Source organism: Balaenoptera acutorostrata, chromosome 4 (genome assembly GCF_949987535.1).
Source record: "Balaenoptera acutorostrata chromosome 4, mBalAcu1.1, whole genome shotgun sequence".
NCBI lineage: Eukaryota > Metazoa > Chordata > Mammalia > Artiodactyla > Balaenopteridae > Balaenoptera > Balaenoptera acutorostrata.
Genome location: NC_080067.1, coordinates 126,296,334 through 126,319,118, shown reverse-complemented (window position 1 = coordinate 126,319,118; position 22,785 = coordinate 126,296,334). Strand labels below are relative to the sequence as shown.

Here is a 22,785-nt window from a genome sequence, read left to right as displayed (position 1 = left end):
TTAAAATGCCCTAAGAGAAATATGTGGAAGGAATTGGGGGGTGGGGGGGAAACAGTGTTAAAGCAAGAAATCCTTGGACTTAAGTTTTCCCCCTTACTCTCCTAAAGACAAACCCACCAAAATTATAAAAAGTGGCTGAACCATATGACCAGTTCCTTGCAGGACTATGTCTTGTCCAAAACGTCCATAAGACATTTGTCTACACCAAAAAGGTCCTTGATAATTTGGTCCTGTCCAAAATCATTTGGCATGGACCAAATATGCTCATGGACATTTTTTATATAGGACCAAATTTTAAGGACCTTTTGGAATGGACCAAATGTCTTATGGACCAAAATATCTCACAGGCCAAAGGTCTTGTGACATATTGGCCAGTATCAAAAGTTGGCTAACAGCCCAGTTTCTTCTGGCCAAAGGAGATGGAGAATGGGGAACAGAGAGCATGAGTGTAATACTCAACCCATACTTTTCTCTCCTAGGGAGTGGAATAGAAATCTCCTTTCCTACATGTAAACGATAAGAATGGGATCAGTACATATTTAGTCCTATCTTTCACTCTTTATGTAAGCATTTGATAATCAAAATGAAGACCAAAAAGTAACATACATTTTTCAAGCATTGAAAGTGTGTGGGTGAATCCACCATAACCATTTCCACCAATTACTGTACACGTCAGTTTTGATAAGCTACTTAGTCTTCTTGAACTTTGTATTTATTATCTGAAAGACAAAGATGTAAATATATATCTTAGAGTGGTCGTGAAGAAGAGAAATAATGCAAATACAAATTAATGACTGGCATAAAGAGGGACACATGTTAGATCCTTTCTCCTTTCCCCCTTCAGACTTAGACCAAAAAAAAAAAAGCAGCTGGATACTTTTTTAAAAACACTTTTCAAAAACTAAACTAAGGAGCTTCCCTGGTGGCACAGTGGTTAAGAATCCGCCTGCGAATGCAGGGGACACGGGTTCGAGCCCTGGCCCGGGAAGATCCCACATGCTGCAGAGCAACTAAGCCCGTGTGCCACAACTACTGAGCCTGCGCTCTAGAGCTCATGAGCCACAACTACTGAAGCCCACGCACCTGGAGCCCGTGCTCCTCAACAAGAGAAGACACTGCAGTGAGAAGCCTGTGCACTGCAATGAAGAGTAGCCCCCGCTCACTGCAACCAGAGAAAGCCCGCACACAGCAACAAAGACCCAACGCAGCCAAAATAAAAATTTTAAAAATAAATAAATAAATAAAAAACAACTAAGTTTAAGACAAGATTACTGTATTCAGTAATGCTCATTTTAATCTGATCAATTATTTGACCAAAAAACTCCATATCCAAAGCTTTCCTGTTATTGGAGACTGTATTGAATTACTTTACTCAATCCTCAAAAAATTATAATAAGGCAAGTAGGTGGCAAAATATCACATTCCCTCTTTTACTGGATCCATGAGTCCCCAGTCATCCTTCCCATTTATTCCTCTCATATGTCAAGATACTATAGATCTATAGAAGGGAAAGAGACAATTAAACTTGAAAACCGCAGTTTCCAAGCAATAATGTATTATGAATATGCCTTTCAGGGATGTTAACTTTATTCTCATTTTTTATATGCCTGGAAGACAGAGTGTGAGAAAAATCAGCAAATGCATGCATCATATACCTGGGCGTTAGTAATATTATAAATTCTGCCACAGAGAATTTTTATATGATAGTTGGTACAAAGTCCATGAGGATTATGTTCTATTGCTCAACTGTCTTTGTTGCCAATTATTGTAAAGTTTTACTAACCCATTTGGAAGAGTAAAGGGAGAGATGGGAACGAAGGTTGCCTTATACCGATTGATTTCTGGCTGCTACAGTGTGCCTGAGAGGGGCTCTTTTGGGCAATTGTTCATATGCTTGAAGGGTTTCTAGAATATGCCTTGTTCTAGTCTTTTGTTGCTTACTGTGTAGGGAATGATTGTGAAAAAACAGAAGTTTCACTATCATGGGCTTTCTCAATCTCCAACAAAATGCAATTTGCCACAATTCCACTATGTGGAGTGGTTTGGGGACTGAAGAAAAGGAACTGGCTGATTTGGTGAAGAACATAAAATTGGGTCAAGAGAAGCTACGGCAGAATTATACTCCTCAAATGAAATAATTGCCCCGGGGCGAAGACACAGGCACTGTAAACACCAAATGTATTTTGACAAGTATTTTTTTCTCTGCATTTGAGAAAAAAATATACATATATTGCTAAGCATTCTCCTCTAATTTATGACATTGCTATGCACATGATAACAGAATTAAAGTATCTTTCCACTATAATTTCATTTGAATTGACCAGTCATAGTCTTGCTAAATAGATGAAATTTGTTCTTTTAAAGTAGATGAGAATTTCTGTAAGGTGATATCTCTTTTTCTAATACAGTACAGTGAAATGAACTTGGTCTCTCAAGGCAGGCATTCATGGATTCAGGTTCTGATTCCATTACTAAGTAAGCTATTAAAGGAGACAATTACTAGGAATTGGGTTTAATTTGTCTCATCTTTGGCCACCAAGCATTATTACCCGTATTTAAGTAACAGAGAAAATAAAAATCAAAGATTTCCTAAATGTGATTTTCAAATTACTGTCTTGTGTGTAACACTTCTTATAACTGGTTTGGAAGAAAACAAATAATGGATTTCAGTCTTTTTGTCCTCCACCATGCTTAGCACAGAGTCTGCACAAAGTAGGCACAAGAGATTCCTCACGCCAAATCACTGGACATTGATATGACTGTGAATCACTCTGAAGTAATCACATTTCAGTGTGTACTGACTCCTTCATAATACAAATATAAACAGTTACTTAAAACCTTCCATTTGCAGAATTCCAAATAATGCTAATTTACTGGTGAGTTTTCATAATTTGCCAAAAAATTAATATCCAGAAGATAAAATACCATATAGATATAAAAATATGCCAATCTTTTTCCCACTTAAGAAAACAGCAACTAATAGTCAGACAATTTGAACAGCTTTTAATAAACAGAACCAATTGTTATTTTCTTTGTGCACATTTCCTTAAATAGAATTTCTTAACTCCTTTGCTAAAAATTCCCTCTTGAGAAGTACAGTACATATTTCCTAGAAAAGAAGAAATACTAGAGCAAAAATTAAGGAATGAAATGGCAAACTAAGTAGTACACAAATCAAAGAACTCTAGTTTTAAGAATGGAAGGTCATTTTAAAAAACTGGCATCTGGCTAATTTCTGTAATAGTTAATGTATTAACCAATGGTTTTGTTGGGAATTGAAATCATATATGTGTACATAAGGAGATGAGACGGAGACAGCAGACTAGGTAAAAATAAAATCTGATAAAATCCCAAAACACACTTCCTTTATATAACAAAACTATATTCATATTTTCCATATTGGTTTTTATTTTTTAACATCTTTATTGGAGTATAATTGCTTTACAATGTTGTGTTAGTTTCTGCTGTATAACAAAGTGAATCAGCTATATGTATACATATATCCCCATATCTCCTCCCTCTTGTGTCTCCCTCCCACCTTCCCTAACCCACCCCTCTAGGTGGTCACAAAACACCTAGCTGATCTCCCTGTGCTAGGCGGCTGCTTCCCACTAGCTATCTTTTTACATTTGGTAGTGTATATATATCCATGCCACACTCTCACTTCATCCCAGATTACCCTCCGCCCTCCCTGGGTCCTCAAGTCCATTCTCTACGTCTAATTTCCTGTCCTGCCCCTAAGTTCTTCAGAACCTTTTTTTTTTTTTTTTAGATTCCATATACATACGTTAGCATACAGTATTTGTTTTCTCTTTCTGACTTTCTTCACTCTGTATGACAGACTCTTAGTCCATCCACCTCACTACAAAGAACTCAATTTCATTTCTTTTTATGGCTGAGTAATATTCCATTGTATATATGGGCCATATCTTCTTTATCCATTCATCTGTCAATGGACATTCAGGTTGCTTCCATGTCCTGGCTATTGTAAATAGAGCTGCAATGAACGTTGTGGTACTTGACTATTTTTGAATTATGTTTTTCTCAGGGTATATGCCCAAGAGTGAGATAGCTGGGTCGTATGGTAGTTTTATTTTTAGATTTTTAAGGAACCTCCATGCTGTTGTCCACAGTGGCTGTAACAATTTACATTCCCACCAACAGTGCAAGAGGGTTCCCTTTTCTCCACACCCTCTCCAGCATTTATTGTTTGTAGATTTTCTGATGATGGCCATTCTGACTGGTGTGAGGTGGTACCTCATTGTAGTTTTGATTTGCATTTGTCTAATGATTAGTGATGTTGAGCATCCTTTCATATGCTTGCTGCCAATCTATATATCTTCTTTGGAGAAATGTCTATTTAGGTTTTCTGCCCATTTTTGGATTGGGTTGTTTGTTTTTTTGATATTGAGCTGCATGAGCGGCTTGTAAATTTTGGAGATTAATCCTCTGTCAGTTGCTTCATTTGCAAATATTTTCTCCCATTCTGAGGGTTGTCTTTTCATCTTGTTTATGGTTTCCTTTGCTGTGCAAAAGCTTTGAAGTTTCATTAGGTCCCATTTGTTTATTTTTGTTTTTATTTCCATTTCTCTAGGAGGTGGGTCAAAAAGGTTCTTCCTGTGATTTATGTCATAGAGTGTTCTGACTATGATTTCCTCTAAGAGTTTTATAGTGTCTGGCCTTACATTTAGGTCTTTAATCCATTTTGAGTTTATTTTTGTGTACGGTGTTAGGGAGTGTTCTAATTTCATTCTTTTACGTGTAGCTGTCCAGTTTTCCCAGCACCACTTATTGAAGAGGTTGTCTTTTCTCTATTGTATATTCTTGCCTCCTTTATCAAAAATAAGGTGACCATATTGTATATTCTTGCCTCCTTTATCAAAAATAAGGTGACCATACGTGTGTGGGTTTATCTCTGGGCTTTCTATCCTGTTCCATTGATCTATATTTCTGTTTTTGTGCCAGTACCATATTGTCTTGATTACTGTAGCTTTGTAGTATAGTCTGAAGTTCAGGAGCCTGATTCCTCCAGCGTGGGTTTCCTTTCTCAAGATTGCTTTGGCTATTCGGGGTCTTTTGTGTTTCCATACAAATTGTGAAATTTTTTGTTCTAGTTCTGTGGAAAATGGCATTCATAGTTTGATAGGGATTGCATTGAATCTGTAGATTGCTTTGGGTAGTAGAGTTATTTTCACAATGTCGATTCTTCCAATCCAAGAACATAGTATATCTCTCCATCTGTTTGTATCATCTTAATTTTTTTTCATCAGTGTCTTGTATTTTTCTGCATACAGGTCTTTTGTCTCTTTAGGTAGGTTTATTTCTAGGTATTTTATTCTTTTTGTTGCAGTGGTAAATGGGAGTGCTTCCTTAATTTCTCTTTCAGATTTTTCACCATTAGTGTATAGGAATGCAAAAGATTTCTGTGCGTTCATTTTGTATCCTGCTACTTTACCAAATTCATTGATTAGCTCTCGTAGTTTTCTGGTAGCATCTTTAGGATTCTCTATGTATAGTATCATGTCATCTGCAAACAGTGACAGTTTTACTTCTTCTTTTCTGATTTGGATTCCTTTTATTTCTTTTTCTTCTCTGATTTCTGTGGCTAAAACTTCCAGAACTATGTTGAATAATATTGGTGAGAGCGGGCAAGCTTGTCTTGTTCCTGATCTTAGAGGAAATGCTTTCAGTTTTTCACCATTGAAAACGATGTTGGCTGTGGGTTTGTTATATATGGCCTTTATTATGTTGAGGTAAGTTCCCTCTATGCCTACTTTCTGGAGAGTTTTTATCATAAATTGGTGTTGAATTTTGTTGAAAGCTTTTTCTGCATCTGTAGAGATGATCATATGGTTTTTCTCCTTCCGTTTATTAATCTGGTTTATCACATTGATTGATTTGCGTATAATGAAGAATCCTTGCATTCCTGGGATAAACCCCACCTGATCATGCTGTATGATCCTTTTAATATGCTGTTGGATTCTGTTTGCTAGTATTTTGTTGAGGATTTTTGCATCTATGTTCATCAGTGATATTGGCCTGTAGTTTTCTTTCTTTGTGACATCTTTATCTGGTTTTGGTATCAGAGTGATGGTGGCCTTGTAGAATGAGTTTGGGAGTGTTTCTCCCTCTGCTATATTTTGGAAGAGTTTGAGAACGATAGGTGTTAGCGTTTCCCTAAATGTTTGATAGAATTCGCCTGTGAAGCCACCTGGTCCCGGGCTTTTTTTTGTTGGAAGATTTTTAATCACAGTCTCAATTTCAGTGCTTGTGATTGGTCTGTTTATATTTTCTCTTTCTTCCTGGTTCAGTCTCAGAAGGTTGTGCTTTTCTAAGAATTTGTCCATTTCTTCCAGGTTGTCCATTTTATTGGCACATAGCTTCTTGTAGTAATCTCTCATGATCCTTTGTATTTCTGCAGTGTCAGTTGTTACTTCTCCTTTTTCATTTCTAATTCTATTGATTTGAGTCTTCTCTCTGTCTTTCTTGATGAGTCTGGCTAATGGTTTATCAATTTTGTTTATCTTCTCAAAGAACCAGCTTTCAGTTTTATTGATCTTTGTTACTGTTTCCTTCATTTCTTTTTCATTTATTTCTGATCTGATCTTTATGATTTCTTTCCTTCTGCTAACTTTGGGGTTTTTTTTTTCTTTCTCTAATTGCTTTAGGTGTAAGGTTAGGTTTTTTATTTGAGATTTTTCTTGTTTCTTGAGGTAGGATTTTATTGCTATAAAGTTCCCTCTTAGAAATGTTTTGCTGCATTCCGTAGGTTTTAGGTCATCGTGTTTCCATTCTCATTTGTTTCTAGGTATTTTTTTATTTCCTCTTTGATTTCTTCAGTGATCTCTTGTTTATTTAGTATTGTTTAGCCTCCATGTGTTAGTATTTTTTACAGATATTTTCCAGTAATTGATATCTTGTCTCATAGTGTTGTGGTTGGAAAAGATACTTGATATGATTTCAATTTTCTTATATCTACCAAAGCTTGATTTGTGACCCAAGATATGATCTATCCTGGAGAATGTTCCATGAGCACTTGAGAAGAAAGTGTATAATGTTGTTTTTGGATGGAATATCCTATAAATATCAATTAAGTCCATCTTGTTTAATTTATCATTTAAAGCTTGTGTTTCCTTATTTATTTTCATTTTGGATGATATGTCCATTTGTGAAAGTGGGGTGTTAATGTCCCCTATGATTATTGTGTTACTGTTGATTTCCCCTTTTATGGTTGTTAGTATTTTCCTTATGTATTGAGGTGCTCCTATGTTGAGTGCATAAATAATATTTATAATTGCTATATCTTCTTCTTGGATTGATCCCTTTATCAGTATGTAGTTTCTTTCTTGGTCTCTTGTAATAGTCTTTATTTTAAAGTCTATTTTGTCTGATATGAGAATTGATATGCCAGCTTTTTTTGATTTCCATTTGCATGGAATATCTTTTTCCATCCACTCACTTTCAGTCTGTATGTGTCCCTAGGTCTGAAGTGGGTGTCTTGTAGACAGCATATATACAGGTCTTGTTTTTGTATCCATTCAGCCAGTCTTTTTCTTTTGGTTGGAGCATTTAATCCATTTACTTGTAAGGTAGTTATTGATATGTATGTTCCTGTTACTATTTTCTTAATTGTTTTGGGTTTGTTATTGTAGGTCTTTTCCTTCTCTTGTGTTTCCTGCCTAGAAAAGTTCCTTTAGCATTTACTGTAAAGCTGGTTTGGTGGTGCTGAATTCTCTTAGCTTTTGATTGTCTGTAAAGGTTTTAATTTCTCCATCAAATCTGAATTAGATCCTTGCTGGGTAGAGTAATCTTGGTTGTAGGTTTTTCTCTTTCATAACTTTAAATATGTCCTGCCACTCCCTTCTGGCTTGCAGAGTTTCTCCTGAAAGTTCAGCTGTTAACCTTATGGGGATTCACTTATATGTTATTTCTTGTCTTTCTCTTGCTGCTTTTAATATTTTTTCTTTGTATTTAATTTTTGATAGTTTGATTAATATGTGTTTTGGGATGTTTCCCCTTGGATTTATCCTGTAAAGGACTCTCTGTGCTTCCTGGACTTGATTGACTATATCCTTTCCCAAACTAGGGAAGTTTTCAACTATAATCTCTTCAAATATTTTCTCAGTCCCTTTCTTTTTTTCTTCCTCTTCTGGGACCCCTATAATTTGAATGTTGCTGCATTTAATATTGTCCCAGAGGTCTCTAACACTGTCCTCAATTCTTTTCATTCTTTTTTCTTTATTCTGCTCTGCAGTAATTATTTCCAGTCTTTTATCTTCCAGATCACTTATCCGTTCTTGTGCCTCAGTTATTCTGCTATTGATTCCTTCTAGAGAATTTTTAATTTCATTTATTGTATTGTTCATCACTGTGTGTTTGCTCTTTAATTCTTCTAGGTCATTGTTAAACATTTCTTGTATTTTCTCCATTCTATTTCCAAGATTTTGTATCATCTTTACTATCATTACTCTGAAGTCTTTTTCAGGTAGACTGCCTATTTGCTCTTCATTTGTTTGGTCTGGTGGGTTTTTACCTTGCCCCTTCATCTGCTGTGTGTTTTTCTGTCTTCTCATTTTGCTTAACTTACTGTGTTTGGGGTCTCCTTTTAGCAGGCTGCAGGTTCATAGTTCCCGTTGTTTTTGGTGTCTGCACCCAGTGGCTAAGATTTATTCAATGGGTTGGGTAGGTTTCCTGGTGGAGGGGACTGGCACCTGTGTTCTGGTGGATGAGGCTGGATCTTGTCTTTATGGTGGGAAGGTCCATGTCCGGTTGTGTGTTTTGGGGTGTCTGTGACCTTATTATGATTTTAGGCAGCCTCTCTGCTAATGGGTGTGTTTGTGTTCCTGTCCTGCTAGTTGTTTGGCATAGGGTGTCCAGCACTGTAGCTTTCTGGTCATTGAGTGGAGCTGAGTCTTAACATTGAGCAGGAGATCTCTGGGAGAGCTTTCACCATTTTATATAATGTGGAACCAGGAGGTCTCTGGTGGGCCAGTGTCCTAAACTCAGCTCTCCCACCTCAGAGTCACAGGCCTGACACCCGGCCAGAGCACCAAGACCCTGTCAGCCACATGGCTCAGAAGAAAAGGGAGAAAAAATGAAAAAATGAAAGAAAAAAATAAAATAAAATTATTAAAATAAAAAAATTGTTAAAAATAAAAAAATTAAAAGTAATAAAAATAGAAGAAAGAAAGAAAGAAGAAAGCAATCAAACCAAAAAACAACTCCACTAATGATAACAAGCATTAAAAACTATACTAAAAAAAAAACAATATATGGACAGACAGAACCCTAGGATAAATGGATAAATGGTACAAGCAAAGCTATACAGACAAAATCACCCAAAGAAGCATACGCATACACACTCACAAAAAGAGAAAAAGGAAATTATATATATATATATATATATATATATATATATAAAGAGAGCTACCAAATCAATAAACAAATCTACCAATGATAATAAACTGTAAATACTAAACTAAGATAAACATAAAACCAGAAACAAATTAGATGCAGAAAGCAAACCCCAAGTCTACAGTTGCTCCCAAAGTTCACCGCCTCAATTTTGGGATGATTCATTGTCTATTGAGGTATTCCATAGATTCAGGGTACATCAAGTTGATTGTGGAGATTTAATTCGCTGCTCCTGAGGCTGCTGGGAGAGATTTCCCTTTCTCTTCTTTGTTTGCACAGCTCCAGGGGTTCAGCTTTGGATTTGGCCCCGCCTCTGCATGTAGGTCGCCTGAGGGTGTCTGTTCCTGCCCAGACAGGACAGGGTTAAAGGAGCAGCTGCTTCGGGGGCTCTGGCTCACTCAGGCCAGGGGGAGGGAGCGGTGCGGAGGAGGCGGGGCGAGCCTGTGGCGGCAGAGGCCGGCGTGACATTGCACCAGTCCGAGGTGAGCCGTGCATTCTCCCGGGGAAGTTGTCTCCAGATCACGGGACCCTGGCAGTGGCTGGCTGCACCGGCTCCCGGGAGGGGCAGTGTGGATAGTGACCTGTGCTCGCACACAGGCTTCTTGGTGGTGGCAGCAGCAGCCTTAGCGTCTCCTGCCCGTCTCTGGGGTCCGCGCTGATAGCCGCGGCTCGCGCCCGTCTCTGGAGCTCATTTAGGTGGCACTCTGAATCCCCTCTCCTCGCGCACCAGGAAACAAAGAGGCAAGAAAATGTCTCCTGCCTGTTTGGCAGCTCCAGACCTTTTTCCAGGACTCCCTCCTGGCCAGCTGTGGTGCACTAGCCCCCTTCAGGCTGTGTTCATGCCGCCAACCCCAGTCCTCTCCCTGCGATCCGACCGAAGCCCGAGCCTCAGCACCCAGCCCCCGCCCGCCCCGGCGGGTGAGCAGACAAGCCTCTCGGGCTGGTGAGTGCTGCTCGGCGCCGAGCCTCTGTGCGGGAATCTCTCCGCTTTGCCCTCCGCACCCCTGTTGCTGCGCTCTCCTCCGTGGCTCTGAAGCTTCCCCCTCTGCCACCTGCAGTCTCCACCCGCGAAGGGGCTCCTAGTGTGTGGAGACCTTTCCTCCTTCACAGCTCCCTCCCACTGGTGCAGGTCCCATCCCTATTCTTTTGTCTCTGTTTTTTCTTTTTTCTTTTGCCTTATCCAGGTACATGGGGAATTTCTTCCCTTTTGGGATGTCTGAGGTCTTCTGCCAGCATTCAGTAGGTGTTCTGAAGGAGTTGTTCCACATGTAGATGTATTTCTGATGTGTTTGTGGGGAGGAAGGTGATCTCCATGTCCTACTCCTCCGCCATCTTGAAGGTCTCCCCCCCATATTGGTTTTGATATGAGGAAATTCTCTTTATTCATGGACCAAGACAGCTGAAGATTGTTTATACACCAGAATCTGGAGATATACAGAGTACAGTCTTGACATAATATAATATTTCCACCTTCAAATCAAAATATTTCAAACTAGAGTCATTTTCTAATCCCACCAGCTGTTTCTCTTATAATCACTAACATGATTAATGACCGTTGGTAATTCAACTGGCCACTCCAAAAGTGTACTTACCATCCTTAGCATCCCCTTAGCCACCACTCTCTGGTCAGGGACACATCTGGTCACTAAAGCTCATCAATTCTACTTGTAAAATAGCAATTGGAATATGCCCCATCTCTTCTGCGAGTGCAAGAGTTGAGTTCCAACCCTAATCAACTTTCACCTTGACCATTGAAGTAGTTTCTCAATTGGTCTGCTCTCTTCACATGATTCTCCACTTGGTCCTGGAATTGCCTTTATGAAACATGGACTGGTCATATCACATATATATGTAAACACTTTCAATGCCATTGCTTATAGAAAAATATTTTAATATGTTAAAAGATTTTTTAAAAGTCCCCCAGAATTTGGCACTAAACTCCCTTCCTGCCATAGCTTCAATAAACATCCCAACATCTAGACAAGTTAGAGTCCTCTGTTGTGCATATATTAATATGCTCTTGCCATATCACTATGTATACATTTCACATACCTCTCTTCCTTGTGCATTTCTAAGCATCCTTCAAAATTTAGTTTATGTGAAGATGCTTTCAATCCCTGCCTCAGAAGGAAAATAATCCATGGTGTAGCCCAGTCTTTGATTTTTTTCCCATATCACTTTTTTCTGCATCATTTGAAAAATTTATTAGTTAATGAACCAGCCTCCAACTAAACTCCAAGCTCCATGAGAATAGTCTCTGCCTTACTCATCCTTTTATCTCTATCCCTTAAAAATCCATGACACAAATAAGTAGAAATAAATACTCGTAGAGTGAATGAATGATCATTAATGAGATCAAAAGATCCCAAGGGGTGTCACTTGCCAGTGTGGTTTTGAAGTTCAATCTATAAAGTTCAATAAGCAACAGACAAAATATGAAACATCAGGAAGTGAAGTTCCCATGAGAAGCATTAGATCAGACAAAATTATAATTTTCCTAGTTATATCCCCAAATCTATTCTTATAGATGCTGAACACTTAGAATTCTATTAACTACTGTTAAAATGAGACATAGAATTTCTAGAATAATGCCCTTTTTCTCATTTATTTATTTATCAAGCATTTATGGAATACTATCAACACTATGCCTTTCATGGATTAGGGACTCAACAATTAAGGACTCTCTTGATGAGTATCTCATATATATCTCATAATATGCATATGTGTTTATTCAATACCATTTTTATCATTTTTTATTATCTTAAGTGGGAGTATTTTGTCATTTTGGAATGGCTCTGGTTTTTATCCTTTCTTATTTTAGATGTTAGGTGATCCTTGAATTTCCCAATGGTTTATATCCACTTTAATTACAGACAATTACAAAAGTCCAATTTAGTTGTATATATACTCAGCAACGCTGTCCATAATGTTTCTAATTATTAAGTATTACCTTAGCAGATTTATTGACAGAAGCACTTTTCTTTCTCCAATTAATTTCTTGGAGGGTAAGGAGAAATTTCAGAATCAAATATATGTTTAAAACCCAGCAGATGGCAGTGCAATGCTGGTTTTAAGATTAAGAACAATAACAAAAAATGTTATTGAGCTTAAAGATTTTCCAAAAACTTTTAACTGTCATTGTTATTCTAATCATAGACAAAAAATATTCAAATTCTCACATTGCTTAGAAAAATAAAAACATATGTGTTTATCTAGTGGGCATACAAATATATTTTTAGAATTGCACCTAAAATTTCCAAGTCAATTTCTAGAAGTAAAATGTGTTTCTCAGTCCATCTCTATATCTAGAAATGTGGAAGAGGAGAAGGAGAAGGACAGGACAGGCTGAGAGGTGCAAATTGATCAGATCATGGCCAGAGTATGGCATGGAGCCCTTCAAGGCCATGTTTGCACCTTTCCCCCTAAGAACCTCTGATCCAAGAAGCAAGGAGATATTGAACAGAAATAACCTTTGGGTTTCTCATGCTCAATGCGCTGGGAATTTTAAGTGTTTTATTTTACTATAAAATAGCTTTCTTTGACAAATTTTGCTCTGCTGGATGCAAACCTTGACTTCAGCCACTATATTTTCAAATGATAAGTTTATAAGTAAATGAAGTGGCTACTAGATACTGCAGATGATGTGATACATATTCCAATAAATTGCCCCACATTACACATTCCAATCCTAGGAGGTGTAAATATTGGTGACTAAATGTCCAAACTGCAGTATTCATTTGTCGACTTTAAAAATCAACAAAATAAACATCATATTTGACATCTATGAAGAAATATGTATCATTTCTTCAAAATTTAAAACTCTAAGTTTTTACAAATGATCAATTCATTAAATGAAATAAATATTTCTTTTGGAAATTGAAATACATGCTTATAAGTAAGCATATACTTACCTAAATGACAAAAAATATATAATAACTATCCAGACATTGTACATATCTCATTGGTTGGAAATTAAATCTACTATGCGGGAAACTTATAAATCCAATCTTTTTTTAAAAGGAAATGCCTCAATAGAGTGCCCACCTGATTCAAGGCTGTGTGCTGATGCTCTAAAGTGTATAGCAATTGATTTATTTTGTGATGGAGAATTAAACTGTCCAGATGGCTCTGATGAAGACAATAAAATTTGTGGTAAGTGATGACCTTCCCTCCCTCTTCCCCCTTCTCTTCCATCCTCCCTCACTATGTACCACACACATACACACACACCCTTCAAGTACCAAAAACTACTGGAGAATGAGATATCCCAATAGCCATGTTTATAATTTAATACAAAAATCTAAAAAATAATTATATTAATATTTCCTAAACTTTATCACATGACATTAAGCATATTAATTAAACAGAATTCCATTCGACAAGTGTAGAAAGAATGCTGTGGTTAATGTCTGGGGGAGGAGACTGGCATTATTTTTCATCCCTTATTAAGCTACTACAAACTATTATGAATTTGAACATTTTTTCACCATCTTATCACAATATTGGTCATTTTATTTTTGCCATTTTAACAGTTTCTAACTCAGTAATCACCACCCCTTAATTTTGATTGTTGCCTTTATTCACCTTTTGGCAAAGAAACAAAAGATATATTAAAAAGTGTACTTGAGTTGTAGTTCTGTGAATAAGGGAAATCAGCTACAAATAAGATCTTTATGTTTGATCAATAAAATATCTGTGGTTTTTTTGTAAATTTTGGCATTTGTTTTGAGTGCTAATAATTTTAAAAATCACTATTATTATTATTATTATTTAACACTTAAGTAGCACTTACTAAATGCCAAACATGGCTCTAAGTGATATAAACATATTTCTTCTTTGGCTTACTTCATTTTATCACTGGGTAATATACACATGAAAGATTAGCACATAAACGTACATACAGATTGGTAAGGAATGTGAGGAACTATCCGAACAATTCCAACCTATAATTTGTTCTTGAAAAATTAAACAGCAGGAATTGAACAATTTTTTGGTGTGGTTTACAACCAGTTTAAAAATTGACCATGAGCACCATTAGTTCCTGAAATGTGAAAAGGCTTTAGTTATAATTTGCTACACTTTGTTCTTCTATTATTTGTTACACTTTGCTCTTCTTGCTTGATGTTAATTGAAGATGAATGCTCCATTACCAACTGAAGTTTAAAAAATTACCTATCCCCTCAGTATATACTTGAAAAGACAGGCGGTTGTTCTGTTTCCCAGAACCAACTCAAAAACTGGCAACTTAACTGAAGAGTCTTCTACTAAGCAATCCTAATTCAAATGTTCTTGGATAAAATTCAAACTTCAGAGTTTAACTACATACTTTGAAGTGCACTCAGAGCATATTGGAAGAAAGTGTAGGCTACAGAATATTTTTTAATCTATTTTATATAACTAAGTTACTCAAAGAAAAAGAAAGCAACATCCTATTTTGCTATGGTTTTCAGGCAGTTTTCAAAACCTTTTCACAGAGAATGTGATACAAGTGTGCCATCATGAGGTAACAAAGGTGATGCTGATTTATTTCAAAAATAATGTGTATCAAAGTGAGACACATACCTTTAAGCCTGTGTAATGATGATCGATAACTTTAAATGGGGGAAAATATATAAGATGAATAATCAGAAAATGAACCACACCTATTATGTGTTCTTTACTGTCATGGAGTTTATAATTTTCATAATAAATTAGTATCCATGCATATCAAAAAATAACCATAGAAATATCCTATGTGTGGCAACTTGTCCTAAAACAAGTTATAAGGCCATGAATTACTTTTCTTAGTCATTCTAAACTCATGACATGAACCTCACTATTAGAACTGAATTCTCTAAATTTGCCTGAAAGACATAAACAAACTGCATTATTATTTTTCAATATCATGGAGGTTTTATGTTAATTTAAACGGTATCAATTCACCATCCACGTTACTAACTTTCTCAAGCCTCTGAATCCTCGTTTGCCATTTTTTCTTGATTCTCTTTATTTGTGTTTTAAAGTTAGCATTATATCTATTTTTGAAAAACAATTTAAAGTTGTTGTGGAACAAAGTGGACAAATCAATTACTCTATCCATCTAGGATTTTCAAGCCTATATAAGTTGTTTCATTTATTATTTAGTCATGAATGATTGTGAGTTCTTCACCTCAGCACCACCTCGAACTTCTAGTAGCATAATTTCTACCTGAAAGCCCTGTCCATCAATCTACGTTCACTGAAAGATTATTTTAAGAGAATTCTCTATGTGAAACTGACCTTTGCTCTATCTCTTTTTTCTCCTCCAGCTGTGAGCTCTAATTCTAGCTTGAGTTATTAATACAGTCATAATAATGTTGACTTCCTAAACAGCTTCTTTTTTATTCTTTAGTTATTTAGGTTTTCACAACTTATAGCTGACTATAGCAGCACCAAGATTTCTTTAAATTGTTTTTTTCTTCTGATGAAAATTGCACCAGCAGGAAAGTTCACTTTTTAGCTGACCTATGAGAAGAAGAGATGCTGACTCACAGCCTTTAGGCTAATGTTCAGGCCTGTTTGGAAGTTGGCAAGTGTCTCCATAGATTGTTTGCATGCACAATGTATGTGCATGCCTTATAGGTATGTGCACAGTAGATGGGCAGAGATCATGTTTGATTTACGTTCCTGGAGAATTCAAAGCCCTGAGAAAACACACAACTAATAAACATTGAGCCAGCAGAGGGCGCTCTCAGTGGGTCCTAAGAACACACCCATACGAATCCCAGTCCATTACAGGCAATTTCAGATAGTGCAAGAGAATGGCTCATATTATTTGACAGGCTCATTGATCTCTCACTGAGAATTTTTTCTGATGCTACACTTAAAAGCACTTCGTAGTCAAAAATTATAATCCTGAATACCCAGTAATCCTACTCAGCCATGGCTGGGTTATATCTGTTTTGCCAAAAGTCTGTCCTGCTTCATGACATGTAACATTAGGTTCTCCAGAAATATCCTGAAATTAAATGAAAGAATGTACGAGAAAGTCCCTAGCACAAACCTATATCTTGAAATGATAATATTTTGGCATTCTGAATTTTGTTATTATAAGTAGTTCAATATTATTGTAATTTTATTTTAAATGTGTTCAGGAATATTCTTCTTAATATTTACTTAAGTGTAGGAATTCCCAGAGGCCTTTTAGAGCAGAACTAGACCTGTAGATTATCCATTTGCACTAAAACTCAGCAACTTCATAGAAAATTGAACAGGCAAACTGATCATATTCTTAAGGGCAAGCTAAATATTATGATAAACAATCTTAGCAATGTAAGACAATTACAGTTTATTTATCACTTACGTTATAGTCCAAGAAAGATGGCAAGAGGCTGTGCTCTGCAGGCATTCAGGATGCCGGTTCCTCCACCATCCCTTCTGGGCCAAGTTTCCCCCTGGATCCTTTGCAACCTGCTGAGAGACAATAGAAAAATGTTATAGAAGATCTTTTTAGAAATCATATCTGGAGATAAACAAAATCACTTTCACTATAGTTTATTAACCAGACTCTGTCACGTGACCCATTTTAGGATATGCATGTACCTAGAAAGGGACTGAATAAGGGTATGGCAAACATACAACAATCTCTGCCACCAGGGTGATCACTCAGCTTTTTGGAAATGTATGACCCGCATTGTACAGCCCAAAGCTGTTGATATCTTCCCCCCAAATATGTAGTGAGTGGATGTGAAGAATTACTAAAGTGTTACCAGCTTTGCAAATAGGTTTTACAAATTCTAAAACTGGTCTTGTTTTGTTCCCTTTTTTTCACTCTATCTTTTTTTGCTCCCTCCTGTTTGTTGTGAAGTGCTGTTGCAAACGTGATCTATATTCTAATTTTAAAAACACTGGACATGACGAAATTCTTTTAATTTTCTGTTTCTTTTTTCATTTAAAATTTCTCTCTCTCTCTCTCTCACACACACACACACACACACACACATCCTGCTTTTCAACGACTGAATGATGTCACCCTGATAGCTCTATATATTGAGGTATTAGGCTAATATTAGGTATTGCCTGGTTTTGAATCAACCCTTGTAAGCTGGAAGAACTTATGTTAGTTAACTTACCCGCTCTGTACCTCAGCTTCCCCACCTAAAACTTCATAAATTTGTGGTGAAGGGGACATTAATACTTATATAATGACCTTAGAGCAATGCTGGCACATAATAAACATTCCACCAACGCTAACAGTTGTATTTTAGGGCTGGTAGGATTGATTGCTCTTCCTTACTGTGTTCCTAAGTGTCATAGTTTAAATATAAACTACTTATAATAGTAGTGGATTTTCTTGCACTGCCTATACTCTTGGAGCCCACATGTTTCTTGACAAACTGTGATTAAAAGGCTCCATATATCACTTAAAATACAAGCAGACACTATTCTTACTTTTATGGTCATTGAAGCTAAGGGATTAATTGTCTCATTTATTTGGCGTGGTTTGTGATACGCAGAGAGTTAAGAGTGAAGAAGGAGATTTTTTTTTACAACTAGAAGATGATTTAGCTCTGCATTGAACAGACATATATTTTACTGTTTATCTTCAAATCATACAAATTAGCCTTAATTGTCCTTTTTGCTCCAGCAAGTATTACACATAAAGTGATTCAAATCTCTCAACAAGTCACAATTTTTTCTCTTTAATTTCCTGAAGTCTATGATATTGGGTTATTATCTTTTCTGTTCTTAATTTGTTCTTTTTTTTCTTGGGAATTGGGCTGTAATAATCCAATGCATAATCCAATGCAATTAATTCCTAGGACATTATTCTTAAACGGACTTTGAATCTTAAAATTTATTTACCTTTTTTTATGCCTCTACCTTATATGCCTTTTAAAAATATACACCAAAAGTAGCAAAAAGCCAACCAAAATGTGGGATTTTTCCCAAGATTTCTATGTGCTTTTCAATTTGTTTCTTCTGTTCACATAAAATATTTGATGTCATATAATAGCTTGTGTTTTATAACTTGGCAGAATTACTGTGTAATGTTACAGTGGGCTTTTCCATTTATCAATTTAGGATTAGCTTATTCTGCACTCAGATTCCAAGGGCAGCAATTTAATTTTGATAAATTTCCTTGATTTCCCTGCCCTCTATCAACACTTCTGACATACGAGGAATAAACAAAATACCAAAAGAAAAAGGACACATTCCAGGAGTCATTATTCTAGAATTATGGTGTCAACAGTAGTAAGAATATAGAAAATAACCTAAGAAAAACTAAAGATTGTGAAAATCAAATCAGTTTTATTTTTAATGCATACTATACGTAGCAAGTATAAAATAAAAAGCTACAAATTATGACTCCTGGTTCATGATTTCAAGATTTTAATCTAGTAGGAAATGACTCAGTTATAAATTAAGACAACTAGTAATTCATGACATTAAGGAGATGTAAGAGAAGTACATGAAATAAATGTGCTACAAGAATTAAAAGAGGAAAATGAGTTGTCATGGGAAAGAAAAACACACTCAGGAATATTGAATGAAAATACTGAGCTAGATTGTGAGTCCATACAAAAGGAGCAAAAGTGATGAAGGTTAAAAGTTGTGTGCAGTAGATTGAATGGAAGGATCTCTTCAGGCCCCTTGCACCATATGTATCATTTGCCTGGCCATTTTCTGATCATTTTCAGGAAGACGTATCACTTAGTGTGCATAGAGGAGGTTCACCCTAGCTCCAATTTAATGGGGAAAATAAAATAAAAAATAGTTGCTTCTTTAAATTGGAAGTTTACAATTCAGATATATTTGTTTTCTTACAAATATAAAAGAATATACTAAAAATGCAACTTAGCTATGGGTATTTAAAAATAGAATGATTTTCTAAAGGGTCTATAATGGGGTGTGTAAGAGTATTTGAAAATAGATAATAGATTTAAAACACGAAATCTGATCTATTTCCATTGGATCATTTTAGTTTTGTGAAATGACCTGGTATAGGTTTAGTCACGAGTATTCTGTGAAGGTTTGTTAGGCAATTTGAATCTCATTTCATTTGAGAAATCCTTCCAAGATTGTTTTGTCTAACATTAATTGCCATTTTTTCACAGCCACAGCTTGTGATGGAAGATTTTTGTTGACTGGATCTTCTGGGTCCTTTGAAGCTCCCCATTATCCAAAGTCTTCTAATCCAAGTGTCGTTTGTCGGTGGATTATACGGTAATATACCATCTTCTATTCCATGTTCTTAAGTCATAAAGTCTTTCTTGGATGCAGTTAGTCTTACCATCTTTAGTAATGTATTTATTTTTTGGACAATTTTTTTCATTAACTACGAAGCAAAGCCTTCCCAACTGATATCCTGTCCAAGAAATTTCTCTTTCATTCTTAAACTTTTAAAAAGGAATTTTGCCCTATGAACAATAAATGGGACCATCTCATTGGGCTTTGTAGATAGTTTTTTTTCCATATGGTTGGCACAAATCAAATGCTGCCAAAATTAACAGCATGCCTGTATGTCTGTATATCACAAGAAACTGTATTTCATTTAGCTGCATCTTAGCTACAGAGTAGTTCCTTTCTCATTATGCTTGCATCCATGTGAAATCTCCGATGGTGTGATTTGGTCATGGCAGATCAAGAGATGGGAAACCATTATACTCATCCTTTTTGTTGTATCTTGAATAACACTTAGTTCACTTACTATATATTTGACCTCCAAGTCTTAATTCAATTGATGAATCCAATCATTATGATGATCAAAATAATCAAACTGCTGATAGCTGGTCTACCTTAACATTTGCCTAAACATTTTTCACAGAGGAGTAGTACCTAATGTTTCTCTCAGATATTTCAAGGTAAAGATCATTTGTACTAGAATAAATATAAGGAGCTCTGAAATAAACTCATTATAATTTTTTTAAAAATATAAGACTTCTCATAGCCTTAAATAAGTTAAGATGCAAGTAAATTTCCCCCAAAATATACAGTTGACCCTTGACCACAGAAGGCTTAGGGGCGCCAACAGCCCATGCAGTCAAAATCCCCATATAACATTACAGTTGGCCCTCTGTTCTATGGTTCCCCATGGTTTGTGTCGTATGCATTTATTGAAAATATCCACATATAAGTGGAACCACACACTTCAAGCCAGTGTTGTTCAAGAGTCAACTGTATATATATTTTCTATTAAGCCACTGAACATTTTCCCCACAGAACATTCAGCACAAGTGTTCTGTGGAATTCACTTTGAGAAATGCATTCTAGTTCATTCATTTCTCTTAACAGCTGGATGGGATTATGGTTTCCCAATCTGACCTACTATATATTTATTTTAATCATTGTGATAACTCACTAGAAAATGGGGAATCAATATAACAGCTGGTTAAAGAAGGCTAAAAGACAGAGCTTTGGGTTCTTGCCAAACAAATGATAGGAAATGGCCCCATAAAGACTCACAAGAGTTGTTTTCCTGAGTAGACATATTCCAGAGATGAGATGAGGTATGAAGGGAAGATTGTTCTAAACACATTTACTTGGCATTATTCAGGGAACCAAGAACATATTGTTCTGCTTAAATGATTTCTATTTTGGAGTTCAGCCTCATGTAAGTCATGTGATATAACTAAGAGCACAATTTCCTTTTTTTCATGCTCTAAACAACATGTTACTTGTGTGCCAAGGATAAGATTTTGTATTTAAAATGGCAGTTCTAGGTAATTCTTGTCAAGTGAAAACTTAAAAATTTAGAGGACATCGTTTCTAATATAATCACATCATATTTAAAGAGAAGCATTTATAAATGGCTATTAACATTGTTCATAAAAAAATGAAAAATATTCAATACTTTACCTAAAATGTCAGCAGAAAAACTTAGAAAAATCTTAAATTACTTCCTTTGAAAATGGAAAGAAAATGAATTCTAACTGATTTACATTCCTAACTACACAGTGATTTCTTCATGTAATCTTTGGAATTTTATTAATACTAAATAATGATAATTTAATTGTTCAGTCCACTTCTTAGTAGAGCTAGGTCAAAACTACAGGGAGGTCTTAAAAGCAGATCACAATAAACTTTTGCTATAATAATACATAATATCATTTATGTAATAATCACACTATGTTGATTAAAGATTTGTATGGTTCTATTCTTTTTACTTCCTTTTCCATCACTTAATTTTTAAAACTATTTTAAGAAATCCACCATTAATCTAGGGATGATTTTTAAAACCTATAGAATCTAAAATAAATAAATACTGTACTTCATGATAAAATTATGATTTAAAATTATATAAATAATCTAAGTGTATTTTCTTCTCAAAACTGATTACTACATTAGAGATGCATTAGACCTGATGGTTTGTTTTTCCTAATGGTGATCAAAGTGGGGTAAAGACAATAATGTTTCTTACAAGCTTGGAAGACCCAATAACTAGTGGAGAAATGGTTAAGATGCAATTAAGCTATATTTTGGGATTATATTAAGACCACATGTAACAGAGTGTCAGTGATGGAGAATGTGAGCACTGGAGACTGTCTGCATGGGCTTCAAATCTGGCTTCTTCAGATTCAAGGTATGTGATCTCAGACAAATAACTAAATCTCTTAGACTCAAAATTTCTACATCTATAGAGTTCAGTATCTCTAACTACAGGGGTCAAAGTCATTATGAAAAGTAATATTGAATGTAAAACACTTAGCACTCTATTATATGCTCAGTAAAAATGGGCTCTAAAAAGAGTAGCTATTGATACAAAAATGTAAAATATAAAAATTACATTTAGGAAATTATCCTTTCCTTCAAAACTTCAGAAGGTAACTGTGGTTAATATTATAAAAACATCAGATATGATATTCTCCAATTAATCTCACCTTTATAAATGCCTTTGTTTTATTGCAAATAAGTTGGCTTTTCTGAAACAGAAGAAAGTAGAAAACAGTATGCACTCATTTCTCTCCTCTACCTTCAATTATCTATTTTGAAAAAGTAAACAGCTTCTGAACACAAAGTTTCCTAGGAAGCTCCTCTTGCATCCTTTAGTTTCTTGAAAACAACATCACTTGTTAAACAAACAAACAAACAAAATAAACAAGCAAACAACAACAACCAAAAAAACCTCACTGTTTTCTTGCCTGGAGACACCAAAACTTTCATTAAAATAACAGAAATCATCCCTGAAGGCAGCTTATTTCTTCTTCCTCTGTCTTCTTCAGTTTTGATGCTGGATTTCCTAAAGTTCTCACTAGCAGGCTCACTTTCCGCATGGCTGAAGAGACCTAACGGAGGTAGAATTTTTTTTAAACAGCTGCCATCATCTGCTTTTCTCTCCTCTCAGTCTGGGCTGGGAGTATCTCCTGCTCCCTCACGTTGATCTCCTTCCACCCCTGTCAACCTCCTGTGGTT

General features: G+C 35.8%; 1 protein-coding gene across 1 annotated transcript in view; it reads left to right on the top strand.

Annotated features, from left to right (window-relative positions):
• Positions 1-22,785, top strand: part of TMPRSS15 (transmembrane serine protease 15) — a 138,753-nt gene that overhangs the window by 14,915 nt on the left and 101,053 nt on the right. Inside the window, exons 6-7 of the mRNA XM_007164132.2 lie at positions 13,435-13,566; positions 19,491-19,599. Coding sequence (XP_007164194.2) covers positions 13,435-13,566; positions 19,491-19,599 — 241 coding nt within the window. The remainder of the gene's footprint in view (positions 1-13,434; positions 13,567-19,490; positions 19,600-22,785) is intronic.